This window comes from Bacillus rossius, chromosome 1 (genome assembly GCF_032445375.1).
Source record: "Bacillus rossius redtenbacheri isolate Brsri chromosome 1, Brsri_v3, whole genome shotgun sequence".
Taxonomy (NCBI): Eukaryota; Metazoa; Arthropoda; class Insecta; order Phasmatodea; family Bacillidae; genus Bacillus; species Bacillus rossius.
The window spans coordinates 261199090-261214275 of NC_086330.1; the positions used below are offsets into that span (position 1 = coordinate 261199090).

A 15186-nucleotide genomic window follows, 5' to 3' on the forward strand; every position below is an offset into this window, starting at 1 on the left:
TAGGGCCAGCCCATATATTTTTTAAATATATCTGAGAGCTATTTAATTAAGTAATTGAAATTGTATGTTAATACCTTTTATATCTGTTATAAATTTTCCTTTAATAAATTTGACGTAATTATATTCATTCGGAATCACACCTTGTTTCTGTTCATTTCTAATATCATTGTGAAACCTTAAAGATCCACAGCACAAACTACTCTGAGCAACACTCGGCAAATGCAAATGCAAATACAAATACGTAACTAACATCCAACTACACAAACTCGCAGACACGCCATCACCACGCCAATTGGTTATACAATACACAGACAAATTTTTCAACAAAGCAGCACAACACCCGTCCACACTCATTCAGAACACTGGACAACACGACATTACACGCCCATACCCACACAAACTCATCACCGATTACCACCCTGACTGGGCTACGCATGTGAAACCAGACCAAGAGACACCAGCCACAGTGCTCACCAAAATTGAATAGCCATGGACGCCCACCACAGTGCCATGTATGTAAATAGTTAAATTTTAGTGCCATGTATGTAAATAGTTAAATTTTAGTAGCATGTTTATGTACAGTGAAAGACAATTAGTTACTATGAATGTGTGTATAATATATAGTGTAAATACATTCTAGGTATAGATGCAAAACAAAAACATTGAGCCAAAAGAGGCTCCAAATACATTGCTAAATTTTTTAAAATTTCCTTTAATTTAAATATTGTTTTACTATAACCATATCAGAAATGTATATCTATCAACTAAATTAGGTAAAAGAGCACTGAGTGCTGGAATGCCATGTCGCAATAACAAGATCTGTAAAGTGTAAAAAGTGTGTTAGTAAAAAACCTATTGAATGAACGAATGAATGAATGACTACCAATCCAAAGGTTGACGGATCGAATCCCCGCCGCCGCGTTACCTCCCATTTTGGTACTCGTAAAAATAAATGTGGCGTGCGCGACACTAGCGCTCCCTAGCTTCTTAAATTAGAACCATCGCCCAAGCCTTCACGTGACGTCAACAACCACCTCAGGATTGCCTCCACGTGGCTCCCGGCCACGTGGTGCCAAGCCCACCTCCTGCCACACCCACCCGGACACGTGCTCACACAACTACCAGTTTGATTGTTGAGAGAGAGAGAGAGACAGAGAGAGACAGAGAGAGAGACAGACAGAGAGAGAGACAGACAGAGAGAGAGACAGAGAGAGAGAGAGAGAGACAGAGAGAGAGAGAGAGACAGAGACAGAGAGAGACAGAGAGACAGAGAGACAGAGAGAGAGAGAGATACACACACACATTGGTAGGTGATCTCACTAACATAAGTTATTTGGAAAATATGTTAACTATAGATGAATTCTTTCTGACTATAAAGGTCTTTCCTGTGGTTGAAAACTGCTGATTGTGCACTGTTACTTCAAATCATTAAAATATTTCCAGATTGCAGATTGTTTGCCATTAGAACTTTAGGCATTCTGCTGTTCACTGAGAACATGTTGAAATAAAGTATGGTTAGTTACATCAGCCAAATTGATTGAAACTGGGTACCTAAACATCATACATGACTCTCAACCTCAAGGTGAAATACAACTCCTACTCTACACTTGGAATACAGTTAAATATTATTTTTTTGAAGTAAACATATAGGCTTAGTCATGTGAGATTGAACTGTTTTCTGTGCTGTCCTAAGTCATTATTAATATTCTGTTGAGTAATCATAATTAGTTCATAATACGTACTGCTCAATTTTCAGTACATAGTTTGATTTTGTTTACTCCAAGTACAGTAAAACCCCTATATTTCCTGAGAATAGTCTCGTAGAGAGGGGGTTGTAAAGTTTTAATAGAATATGTCTTACGAAAAGAAAGAAACACACACACACACACACACACACACAGGTATGTGTGTGTGTGTGTATGTATATATAGACAGATACACACACACAGGGGCATAGAAACCGGGGGGGGGGGGGGGGGGGGAGATGTGTCCCCCTGAACTTTTTGGGTGGAGGGGACTGTCCCCCCAACTTTCTATACCGTGATATTTTTATTTTATATTATTATTCCGTATTACTGTTATGCTATTAGAATAAATCAATAATCTAAGCAATTTTAAGCGAATCGGGTACCATGTATATAAGGTTTATGTGCAAGAAATATGCCCAGCATCGAAATTATAACATTCAAAAACAAATAGTAAAGTGACTTTACTTTAAACTGTCAAAACGTACCGATGTTATTTGAAATAGAGTATACCTGCAGGACTACGCCCCTTCCACTTTGCAACCAGACCTAATGTCTGCTGTCATTAGGCAGCTGAGCTACCTCCCTCCTCGTGTATCATACACCTATACATATTGTCTGTGAGTGTACTTGCACATTCCTTGAATAACCTTAAGTATTTCGCTATTTTGTTGTCGTTTTGGGTGTAAGGAGTAGTGGTGTATAAATATGTGTTGAGCAGTAGACCAGAAAGTTGTAGATGTAGAGTCAAACTACTTACGTGTGCATTAGCATTTCATTTTATCGACGATGAAAAGACAAAAAACTGTTTTAGCATATTAGTTAGAGGAATGACGGAAGCAGTTACTCTGATAGAATACTCAATCAGCAAAATGAGATCTGAAGTGAAATTTCAAAATATACTTACTGAGGTAAACAGTTTTACTACAGAGCACAACTTGAAAGATTTGCAGTTACCAAGACAAAGGAAACCACCGAAACGTTTCACTGGGCCAGCAGATGTTTTTGAAGCAACAACTGTTGATCAATATTTCCGCAGAGAGTTCTTCATGATGGTTGATTCTGCTGTTAGTGGGCTGCATTGCAGATTCAACCAAGAAGGCATAAAGAAAATGCAGAAGCTGGAAGACTGTTTGCTCAAGGGAGAAATTTGTGACGAGCTAGCAAGTTATCCAGAAGTGAATTCTCAGTTACTGAAGACTGAAGTTGAACTATTTTTGAAGAAGCATAAGCCAAAATATAAGGATGTATCAAAAATACTATTGAACTCTATGCTAGAAGTTAGGCAGCTGTTTTCAAATATAGAAGTGGTTTTGAGATTGCTGCTTGTTGTACCCAGCTCTTCTTGTTCAGCTGAAAGAATTTTCAGCTCTCTACGAAGGCTTAAAATGTATCTCAGGTAGGTATGTTTCATTTTTAGTTAAACCTCAAAAAAATTATTTGGCTTTAATAAATATTGTTTTTGTACTTTCATGTGTCGGAAAGTAATTACCATTAAATTTAATTTTTCAGATCTACTATGACACAGGCAAGACTTAACCATGTAGCTGTACTACATGCTCATCAACATGAGCTGGACGTATTTGATTTAAACGTCATCGCGTCTCAATTTATAAGTAAGAATGAGAGACGGGGACATGTGTTTGGTAAACGATAACGAGCTACAGGCAGTCGGGCACTAGTACAGCAGAAAGACTTTAATACAAAAAAAATGTGCAGTGTTGTTTAAGACATCGAATAGTGATGTGTGCTGGAGATTTTAAATGTGTAGGGCTAATCAGTCAAAGTAGTCGTGACATAAGATGTAGCCTATTAAGTGGACAAGAATGCTAAGTTTATGAATTATAAACAATTTTTTTTAATGTTTCCAAATGTACATGTTTTTTTAATTTAGATTGAAAATATCGTAAATGAATTAGTTGTAGTAAATAATTTATAAATATTTCATTATGATTGTAAAATAATACTATTTAATTCCATTTGAGTAAAAAAAAAGAGAGCTTGTGCCCTCCCTGCCTTCTGCCCAACTTTATTTGTAAATTCTTCACTCATTAAATTTTATCTTAAGGAAACAATAATAATTTTAACATCGATATATCCAATGGTTAGATACAAAAACTGCTTAAAAAGCGCTATTTTGCACACTTAAAATCAAAATTTTCCAGTGGAGGACCCCCGGACCCCCCGTCTTAGTAGGAGGGGAATGGGTTTACATGACATCAAAATCATTATTTGTCCCCCCCAACTTTATGAACACAGCTACGCCAATGCACACACACATATATGTATGTGTGTGTGTGTGTGTGTGTATATATATAGACAGATACACGCACACACACACAAAGTTCCCGTCGCAATGTTTTCTCACTAACAGGTTGGGATGGACCTTTACTCCCTGACTGCATCAATTCCTGTCGTGTTTGGAAGCAATTCTGATTCACAAACAGTGAAACGCGTCTCTGGTCCCTCTCAGTCAGGATCTTTTTCTGACCACATTTTTGACTTGTCTCGTGGCCACATGTAGTACACCACTGCTTGTAGACACGTTGAACAATCCGCTGCGAAATACCAAAAAAATCCAGCATCTTCAAACACCATCTGGCCATGGGCACGGCCAAACACGATTGCCCCTTTTTGCCACTCTGTTACATCCTTACATCTCCCTATGTTGACGTACACTGTCTGCTTGAAACATCAACGTCTCATTGATCGCTACTGCCTTATGCTCACGTAGAGGCAGTGTGCGTGTGGTTGAGCACAAGACTCGTTTGCTGCGCCATCTGTACGGGCTTAACGATCCATCTGTGCATGCACACTAGGGTGATTAATTTTTTTTGTTCGATGAGCTTATTAGACGTGGGCCATAAATAAGTACCATGCCAGAGAGAGATGAAGAAGGTTAAGTGCAGTGACATCACTTCATTATCGCTCATGAAGTCGTGGTAACAGATGTTGCCTCACACACACTCAAACCTCCCCCCCCCCCCCCCCCTTTATCACTCGCATTCCAAAGTGTTATCCTGTCTGAAGTAGCTTGGCTTCTGGTTTGTAGCCGTGTCCTTGGCAAACATTTCACCGACGTTTCGGTCGACATTGCAGTCACCATCATCAGGGAGCAGTTACCTACTGAGGTTCTTACCAGTTGTCCTGCCTTTATATACTCTCGCCTGAGGGGAAGGTGATTCCTGATTGGCTGCTGCTGTGGGTCAGTCAGAGACTTCCTTTCTTCTGGTTGGCTGGGCTGTCTTGCCAATCAAGCGATTTGTCTGATGTTGGCTGTGAAGCTATGTTTTGAGGATTTCTAAAGAGTGGGATCTATATTTTGCTTAATTTGTAGCCATCTTCTCTATTAATGTTTGCTGGGTGTTTTAACATTTATATTGATTCTCGAATGTATCTTTTCTTATACACCATATCCAACATCCGACAATACAGATCCACAGCAGGGCATGTGGAAATTTGCCAATAAATTTAAAATGGGTAGATACAAAATCTTTTGTAGAAACCCTTTTGTGTTCATAATCAAATTTGCAACAAATTTCATTAATGAATTTTTTCACTATAATACACTGTTCTTGACATACTTATGACAAGCAATTTGTGAAAACTTAATATTCACAAAATAAAAGCCTATCCCTACTAATATTATAAATGTGAAAGTGTGTTTGTTTTTCTTTCAGGGAACAATGGATCCACATGATTTTTTACATATAGATATTTTATGGGCTGGAGAATAACATAGCCTACATAAAAAATATGCAATTCCATCCCTAAGGGAGTGAAAAAGGGGTAAATTCAGTTTTATAATAGAAAATCATAGGTAGTAGGTTATAGGCACACCAACAGTGAGTTTGTGTCATTTCTCTATGTCTGCCACATGGTCATATAGTTGAGATCTGGCAACTTCCTATCCTTATCCTTGGTAAAACCCACCTTCTTAAAGAAGCTCGCAGCTGTTAACAAACTAAAAGCGCTAATAACGGTTTAGTTTAGAACTTCATTAATGGATTGCATTGCCTTGAATTTGTAACGCGGTATCGTTTGGTGCGTCAGTCACGTCTTGCCTAGGGGTTACCTGCCTTCCCATAAAATAAAGCTTAAGATTGGCATCACGGATTTTGCACTTGCCTTGATGCACAGAGATTGTGCAATTATTAGGACTTTAAAATCCAAATTTCCTGTTTTTCAAGTTATACTCGGTAATGATGTTGCTTATATTATGATGTGTTTAGTACGGGTAACACCGAGTACTTCGGCTAGTTCTTGAATAAATTAAGACAACACATAAAAGGAGGGTGGGGGGAGACTACTAGAAGACTACTAGAAAATAAGGTTTCAACTTCAAAGCATTGTATTACGCATTATTTTTTTGAGTTTTTCATGATCACAAATTTTTTAGGTTTTAGTAAATACAGAAACAGAGGGTAGCATGTCCAAGATCCGGGCAGCTGGCCAGTGGGAAGACCTGTCTAGTGCCATGGAACCCACATCTGTGGTAGGTGGGTGAATGAGGTTATACCAGGAGGGAGGTGTCCACTACATCATGTGTGGTACAGCACTCACCAAAAGAAATGCAGCACGTGCTTCCAACAAATGTTATGCAGATTCTGTTCAAACTTTGACATTTTAACACAAATTTTCTACAGTTCCTCAAAAGGGATCGTGGAGAGAGTTAATCGTATTAAATGGAGCCGTAACATTGGGGGTTTACTGTATTTGTTTTGACTGTGATATGGTAATTTGTTGGGTTGTTGAGGATGTACCCAGTTATAAAATTCAGCAAATTTTTCCAATAATCAACAGACATGTGTGAGTATATATTTTTATGTCATTCAATTTTCACATAGAAAAAAAACTATTTTTTGTAAAACTTATGGTTAAGCAGTATTTTTGTACAATGTAAATGTGAACATATATGTGTTTCAGTATATTAATGGGCCTGTATATTAACCATACTTTGTTTAAACATTTGCAGGGTAAAGGTAAATAGCAGCATGGTGCAAGTTCAGATAATTGAAAAACAAGGGAACGTAAGCAGTTTGTGAATACTGCAAAATAAACCTCGACAGATATATTTTTTTATAGTTCTGTTTAAGATTTATAATCTAGAATGTAAATTATCTATTATAGTTGCACGAAATTACATGCAAGTTATTTTCAAAACATAAAAAACCACCATATAATTTTTTTTACAACTGTTACTATTTGAATTTGATAATCACCATTTGGAATAATTTGATAATTGTACGTATTCAAACTTAGTTCAAACAAGAAATTTATATTCACACAGCAAAATATTAAGTAACATAATTTTTTTTATAACTCATGACAGAAAATTAAAACACATCCATATTTCATAAAAATGTTTACATCACAAGTGCTATTACATTTAAAGCCAATAAATTCTAATTTGTTTCATCAATTCAATAAAAAAAAAACAATAAAAATTCCTCTATAATTACAAATGTATATCTTCAGCTTACACATCACAAATGTTTCTATGATTTCCACGAGAGAAATTATTTGTTTTTGGGAAAATATCGAGGCGTGCACGACAGGGGTGTCGTCGCTTTTAGAGGTGTATGGTTCCGCACTTTCCCGACCTGGCGCTGTGGCGTCTTGCCATAACAACCCGGGGAAGCCATGAGCAACGGTTTCTTTATGTGAGGCATCTCGCTAGGATGTGCGTCCTTACGCCGCAGTTTAATGGCATTGGAATCTTTCAGAGGCGATTTCTCCTTCAGAACTCTTTTCTCATCACTGAACGTGCTGTGGACCATCTGTCGGTTTGGTGACAAGCCGTACACGATTTGCGGCAGATCTAGGTTTTCTTTAAACTCCTCGACCCCGTGTGCCGGCGATCTCTTGCTCTTGCTCCCCCCACCTGATCTGGGGCTCTTGTTGGTTCTCCTCCTCAGTGTGCCGAGCTTCCTGGGGCTGATCCTGGGGGCCGGTGTGCGCTGCCTCGTCGGAGTGCGCGTGGAGCAGGGACTGCGGCCGTCGAACAGTCGTGTCCTCGCCATCACTACACCGGCATTGGCGTCCCGCAGCCAAGCCACAGATGGCCGGCCCGTGGCGTGACACGCGCCCAACCCCTCGCCTGCCTCTCTGAAGTACGTGCATCCCTCAGTCCAGCTCTCAGAGTTGCCGCGGTCGCTGTGGAAACCACCATCTACTGCCTGAATGTCATCTTTACGCGACGAATGCTCAAGCTTCTTAGAACTATCGTTAGCTGGCAATGGGCTTTGACGTGATACATGTTCACCTGGCTCAAAACCCAGCCTCATATCAACCTGAGAATCACTTCCCAAGTTCTCTATGTTGATGTATCTGACACCATTGCACTGCGAAAGCCCGGAATGTACCGAGTTGGGACGACCTCTTCTCAGACTGTGTTGCTGCTCGAATGTATTGGGTTTCCTGCAAGAAGCATCCTGACCCAAAGAAGAGCATCTTGATAATGTAGTTCCACCTTCACTCGCTTGTTCTGATCTGAAGTTTTCTTTTGACCTCCTTCTGATGGTCCCAATCTTCCGAGCGCTCGGTGAACGTATCACTTTGTTCTCCAGACTGTGTCGGATCTTCAGTTCCCGACCGAGGATTCTGGCCAGCTGATCAGTTGAAGAACTGTCCAGCTTGACAGACTGCTCTACCATCTTCTCGTATTCACACTGCACGGATTCTGCATTAACTCCTTCGCTGATGCCGGGCGACGCGAGACAGACAGATGGTTCACAAATGCCACGTCCATTTGCTGCTGTCGCTTGGCCAAGTTCTTGAAAAATGTGGCTTTCAATAGCAGTAACACGATTTTTTATATCTTCGTACTCGCTCTTGAAAATATTTACGAAGTCCGACTCTGCATCATTGCTTGTAGATTGTTTTTTCTCAAAGTCGCAGACATTAACCGATGCAGTTGAGTCTGATTCACTGAGACTGCAGAAGGAAACGCTGCTCGAATGTAGTTCTCTTTCATTGCATGAGTTGGCAGCTGCTGGAACATCAGAACTGCTGTGCCACTTCACTTTGTCCCACAAACGCTCTATAGAGTTTCTCTTTCTTCTTACGGTATCAGGCTTCCTACCTCGGGGCTCCTGGAAAAAAATATATATATATTTCTCTACATTTCACTCATTTTGGAATACTGAAAGTAGCTTAACTTAATATAAAATAAATCCCATATACAGTTACAGTAAAACAAAGCTAATAAGTTTCTAAGAGGACTTAGATGTCATTGACAAGAGATCAGTCCAACTATGAAAAAAATTACCCAGTTTTATTGCATAATCATAGCACCAATATTTTAGGGCGTTAAAATTTGGATAAAAAAAACCTCTCGCGTAAACGTTGCATGATGATTTTGGTCCCGCTATTAGATTCCAAGTGCTTTGTGTAGGTATTTTTTCAGTATAAAACTATGTATTTTAAAGTAGAAATCTAATATTTATACGGACATTACCACTTACTTATATAATTAACGGAAATACGAAACTGTCTGATGTGTAAATTTTCTTTTAAAGACATTTTTAAACATTCTAACCTTTATCTGTTCGTTTGCGTCACCGCTGTGTACTGCTTATGAAAATGTAGCCAGCGCTAGTTGGCATCATTAATGTTTGGTTATGTTGCTTCCTGTTTAGGGCGCGCACACGTAGTCAAATATCGATATCTCGCTGATTGCATACAACGTGCACTCTCCGTCAAATGCCAAGTTAACTACATTTGATGGCCCACACTCTTTTGTGGTAAGTATGTACTACGACAATAGTTATGCATTAGTTCAGGCTGGCATTCGAGTCACAGCTTATGTTTTTCTATTTAAAGTTGAAGAAAGGTTCTTATTGCATGACTTATTAATTTAAATTGTTTGCGTGCTTTTTTATAGACTACTTTTTAAATAAACATACTTTCCATGAATGGGTTTTGTTTTTATGAATAATTTTACCTAACAAAATTTTTTTTCTCTCATAAAAATTGCACCCCTACTTTTAAAACTAGTATAAAATGTGCGATGATTATGCGATAAAACACGGTACTTTATTGGTATAGGCCAATAAATCCTCAAATACCATCCAACTCTTAGTATTGGAAGGATTCAGTATTTGATGAAAAAGATTAGTTACTAAGTAGGATTTGGTATTAGAGAAAACGATGGAAGAAAATATTAAGAGGACATAAAGTAAATTAAAAAATTCAACACTGTTAAACTTGAAGTTTAGTAGGTATACGTAACCTGTTATCACTCCCCAAGATAGTGAACTTTTAACATGTAATTATATAAATTTATAAATAAAATTACAATATGTGTTGATTCTGGAAACTTAGCTTGTGAAGCAAATATTTGAAGGAATGAACATTTCAACACCTATATAAATAAAAATGTAAATGTTTGTTTGCACAAATAGCTAATCTCCGAAGTTCTTTAACGATTGTTTTGTAATTTTGCCATAATGTTGAATTCGTACATACGCATGTTTTTTATAAAATAAAAAATAATTTAAAGCCTAAGCATGTGTAACTCAGTACATATGATAAAAATGAAACTTCTTTTGCAATAAAAAAAAAATTGTGTGCTTTCTTTTCCATCTAACCAGATTGAGCCACAGCAGCATGTGGCCGGTACAGCTAGTAGTTATTTTTCATTTGTTATATATAGTAAACTCCCGACTATCTGGGTGCGGGTTATCCAGTTTGCGGATTAACCGTGCCATATTTCACTTTCATAAAACATAAAAACAAAATTAACTTTTGACTTTTTTATTTCCGTGTGCGTACAATGGCAACGGTATTTGTGTAGCATTAAATACAAAGCAATGAATTAATAATTAACAATATTTTGCTTTTCCTCAATAGCTATACATTTCCTTCATAGCATAATTATTTCCGACGACACCCAAGTGTTCAGCACACGTTTATATTCCCCCATCTTGTATGTCAACTACAGCTTTGGAGTGCAAAGTCAGAAGCTTTTAGGGCTAGTTTTCCTTGCATCACTAGGATGCACTAGTAGCAAATCATGGCAAACACACATTTAGTAAACAACAGCTGGGAATTATGGTAACAGGTTAAATAATCTTTTTAATAATAGAAAACATTGAGTGTATACTTTTTATATTCTTATTTTAACTAAAATATATCTCCCATATCAATAACATTTTGTAACTCAGAAATGTTGGTAGCACCTACATAGAAATGTTATATAATATTTATTTAAAGGTACAGCTAATGTATTAAGACATACGTATATTAGTACTGTATAATAATTTTAAAGGGAGTAATGTCTTCATTAAAATGGTAGTCAACAAGCACACTTACCTGACTGGAAAACAAATTATTTTGATTAAAATACTCTCTTATTAAAAAATTCACTTGACTAGCGCTGTTTTGATTAGTACTCTGCTTTACTGGAATGAATTAGGGTATTACTTTGAGGGATGGGGGTTACAGTGTTTGTCTAGGTAGTCTGGATAAAAACTTTCAATCAGTTTTTTTTTTTTACATTGCTTTAACCGTGATTTTCGATTATCCTTCATTGCCCTGAATTATAGGGAGTCTACTGTAGTATTTCATTTTTGACCCTCAAGACAATTTTGGATTTGAGGGGCACATTGAAATACTCTTTGGGATTCAAATTCGAGATTCTGATTGAATTTGACCGATCAGTAGTAATGAATAGGGTCATGAAAAATTGGAATTGTGATATATAATTTTTTTTTGTTGCCATTTTTCAATTAAATGGTATTTTAGCTCAATTTATAAATAAATGATTTTTTTTTAAACTAACTAGTTTAACATGTCATTCATTTGTAAAAAAAATATCCTCTATAAACTGCCAGATTACTACATATTTTTTTTCACAAGTTTTCAAAATTGTTTTACAAATGTTCTTTTCACACTTAAAAAGAAACAACCCGGTCCTGTAGTCTTTGTGACCTTACTCTCCTCATATTTGTACTTTGCAGTACATTAAATTGAGTGGTGTTAAAAGGAGTTTACACTGTAGCATAAATTGCAGGAAGCAGATTGTAGGCTTTCATTGTATTGAGACAAATGAGGCCAAAATGAGACCAAAATAAAGTGATGCAAATAACGGGTAAACATAAAAAGCGGTAATGTAAAACCGGGATTCTACTGTATAATTTTTCCCCTCAAAGAAACCACAATAATCACAGAAGCAACAAACATGATAGAATTCTTACGTCCTTCACAGGTACGCTGGTTAAAACTTTCACTTCACGTACAAATCGGCTGCTTGAAGTTCTGTAACAGAATCAGTCACACCACAGGGTTTAACAACTATCTGAAATGCAGAGTCTACATGGAAACAAGTTGTACATCTTACTTGAAGTCACATAATATCAGCCCATCATTGTGAAATTCTCGCCTACTACTGTACTTCTACATGGCTCCTCCTGAGATTTGACTGATTTTCCCCTGATGCTGTGCAATACAAAAAAAAGTAAAAAAAATATCAAACACGAATGGTTTGACTCCAAGGACAATGTATTCTTCTGCCGTCACATAACTTTCTTTTTTTTTTCTTCACCAAGTATCACTAGGCTTATGAAAATATTCAAAATAAATTTTAAAATGGAATAACATTTATTCCATAATTTTTCTATTCTATTAAAAATATCCACACATCAAAATCAAATATATTCAATTGTATTTGAAGTGAAGAAGCTGTTGCATATCAAATCATGTTTTTATAGACTGAGTTTAGAAGTCATTGTTGTACAACTGAATTACAGCACCATACTTCAGCTTTAGTTCTGTGTGTGCACTGTGGACCGCAGAATGATTGAGTTCAGTGGCAAGAAAATCTGCAGTCAGAAATTTTTTTTTTGATAAGTTAATAAAACAAATCAGTTTGCAACCACAACAAAAAAGGTTCCCTCCCCCATACTTATTTTATAGTAGTTAAATTTTTTACTGATATCTACACAGGCCTATTTATCAAACAAATTTGAAGAAAAAAATTAATGGATAGTACTAGTAATTTTGGTTACAATAACATACCAAACCCTGACAATTATCTTTCTGGCAAACATTCTGACTTTTCAACAAAAATAGGGCAGCAGAATTTTCCACACTTTTAAATACACATAAAAAATTATATTCCTCACTTAAGTTAAGTACTCCACTTGATAAAATATTTGACTTATTCTGACATTTATAAAATTACCAACTACTCCCAACTTGACTGTGATAACTTGGTTCTACAGCTACACTTTCCCATTTTACGACAGACCCAGTTCCTGGAAGGACGAACTAGACTGCTCCACCACTACAGTTACAACCAGTTGAAGGTATTGGTAGGACTACGACAGCATGCGGGCAAGGTGGGCAAGGTGCAAGAGGAGTGCGAGCACTCACCTGCGCGGTGCCGAGCCGCCCGCGCTGAAGGTCAGCACCCTGGCCGTGCAAGGGGAGGGGGTGTACGGGAGACTGGCTAGAGCTACGTTCTGTGGCAGGGAGCAGAGAACATCACGTCTGCAACAAACACCTCGCCCGAGTCACGCACCGTGCCTTGCGCTAGAAACCAGTCAGTCATGAGAGGAATGTACCCTATTAATGGCACTTTCTGTTACTTAGGGCTTCACTTCACCTGCCACTTTGAATTAAATTTTTTTCTTTCTACTTTAATATATTTATGATAAAAATTCTAACAAAAATAGACCATAGAAGGTAGAACTGTGTTAAAGAATTTTTAAGGGTACTTAAAAAAAATCATACTTAATACTACAAAGAAAACTTCTTAAAAGGGTTAAATTGAACTATATCTTTGTAATTCTATCATACAATGTTTTAAACTAATTATGAAGGAAGAATTCTCAAGTGGGAACTTTTTAAAATGTATTGTGTATGAATTCATCAACTATGGAAACCTACAAAATGAACTACTAGTGAGAAAATATCACAATTAGTAAGGACTAATTTTTGACTACAGTAAAACCTTGTTGTTACGACCACCTCTCTATTACAACCCCTTTTAAAGGAACCATGAAAGATTAAGACATAAGAAACTGTTTTCCTGAAATGCTATGACATGTTTTTCGAGTAGATACACATAGCGACTGTCCCCAACCTTACTAGTATTCTAACTATTGCAGACAATGTTTATCTTGACAGCTCAAGCAATTAACTATCTTATCTCCATGGACTGACAAACAAAAGTCCCTTCAAAGCTCAAAAATAGTTAGCCATGTTTACCTAAGCACAGCTGGCTGTCGTCTTCCTCTGTGTTTTCCTTCCCGTAAATTTTGTCTCGCCTGCTTGTGCAAGCAATAAAAAAATGTCACAGTGCTTAAACTTCTTGACCTCTCTGGCTTGTTATACAGTAATGGCCTACATCTAATGAAGTAACATTTGAATGAAAATTTAATAAATTTTCCTCATGAAAGGCGTGTCAAACGGACTATATGCTTGCCTTGGGGACCAATATTGTTTGCTTGGTTAGCTGTTCTTTTTGCAAGATGTCTGCTATTAAAATTATGTAGATTTAGTGCCAAAGACGAATGAACATGGATTTTGTACTGAAAAAAGCATATTTTGACGTGTATATATAAGGTGGGTCAATCTGTCCAAAATGTTTATTATGACCCCCCTCCCTCCTCCAACCATTCTATTTTAACCCTATTCCCAGGAACCGCGAGGTGTCGTAACAACGAGGTGTCACTGTATAATATTTGCCTGACTTGTGACAAATATAACTAATAGAATTTAACATGTTGCCTATCCATAACTAAAAAACCTTCTATAAAAACAATGTAATTTTGTACAGTGGGACACACATAGAAATCATCCCAGATGATGAAATCTGAAAATGCAATCACCCGAAATGGTGGGTGATGCAATGCACTAATTTTTATCTTAGATAAATCTGTATTGAATGGGCAACCTAAAGAGTGTTATTTAAGTAAAATCTTGGATGACACAAAGAGTACTTTCACTTCAAGAAATTTCAGGGAGTGAAGAGGGTGTTACGTATCCCGGCTACCCCTTGAAGCCAGCCTCCATTAACTACTTCAATCACACATACTACAACTGCAACACCAGACAACTACACCATTAAATCATGCAAACTGCTGGGGAAAAAAACAAACTACTTCACATGGAAAACCAATCCCCTTCTCAAGTAAAACATATTGTAGATCAACAAAAACAATTATTAAAAAAGAAAGACTCGCAAGAAACCATACTATCATTGATTTTTTAAAAAAGTAGCAGCAGCTTGCAGTGCAAATTTAATATTTAATTTTTGATTCTCTTTAAGTCTGCATTATTGGCCCAAGAACAATAATATGTCACCTGCAGTGACCTGCGTGAAATAACCAGTTATTTCCTACCGGTAGTTTGTTGTCTGAGCCTGTTAATTACCACAGGAATTCCTCTTTAAATGGACAAGTTATGTTCCAGGGTTTATCTGTTAAGAAACATG

At 37.2% G+C, this 15186-nt stretch overlaps 1 protein-coding gene across 4 annotated transcripts in view; it reads right to left on the reverse strand.

Moving 5' to 3' along the window:
• Positions 1-4769: 4769 nt before the first annotated feature.
• LOC134527529 (rho GTPase-activating protein 22-like) overlaps positions 4770-15186 on the reverse strand; it is a 62021-nt gene continuing 51604 nt past the window's right edge. For 2 of the 4 annotated variants that reach the window (XM_063360276.1, XM_063360277.1), the window contains exons 8-10: positions 13122-13238; positions 11945-12005; positions 4771-8839 (exon numbers count right to left, since the gene is read on the reverse strand). In XM_063360276.1, coding sequence (XP_063216346.1) covers positions 7265-8839; positions 11945-12005; positions 13122-13238 — 1753 coding nt within the window. In that variant the 3' untranslated portion in view covers positions 4771-7264. Of the gene's footprint in view, positions 8840-11944; positions 12006-13121; positions 13239-15186 lie in introns of all 4 variants that reach the window. The other 2 variants (XM_063360278.1, XM_063360279.1) reach the window with 1 other exon arrangement.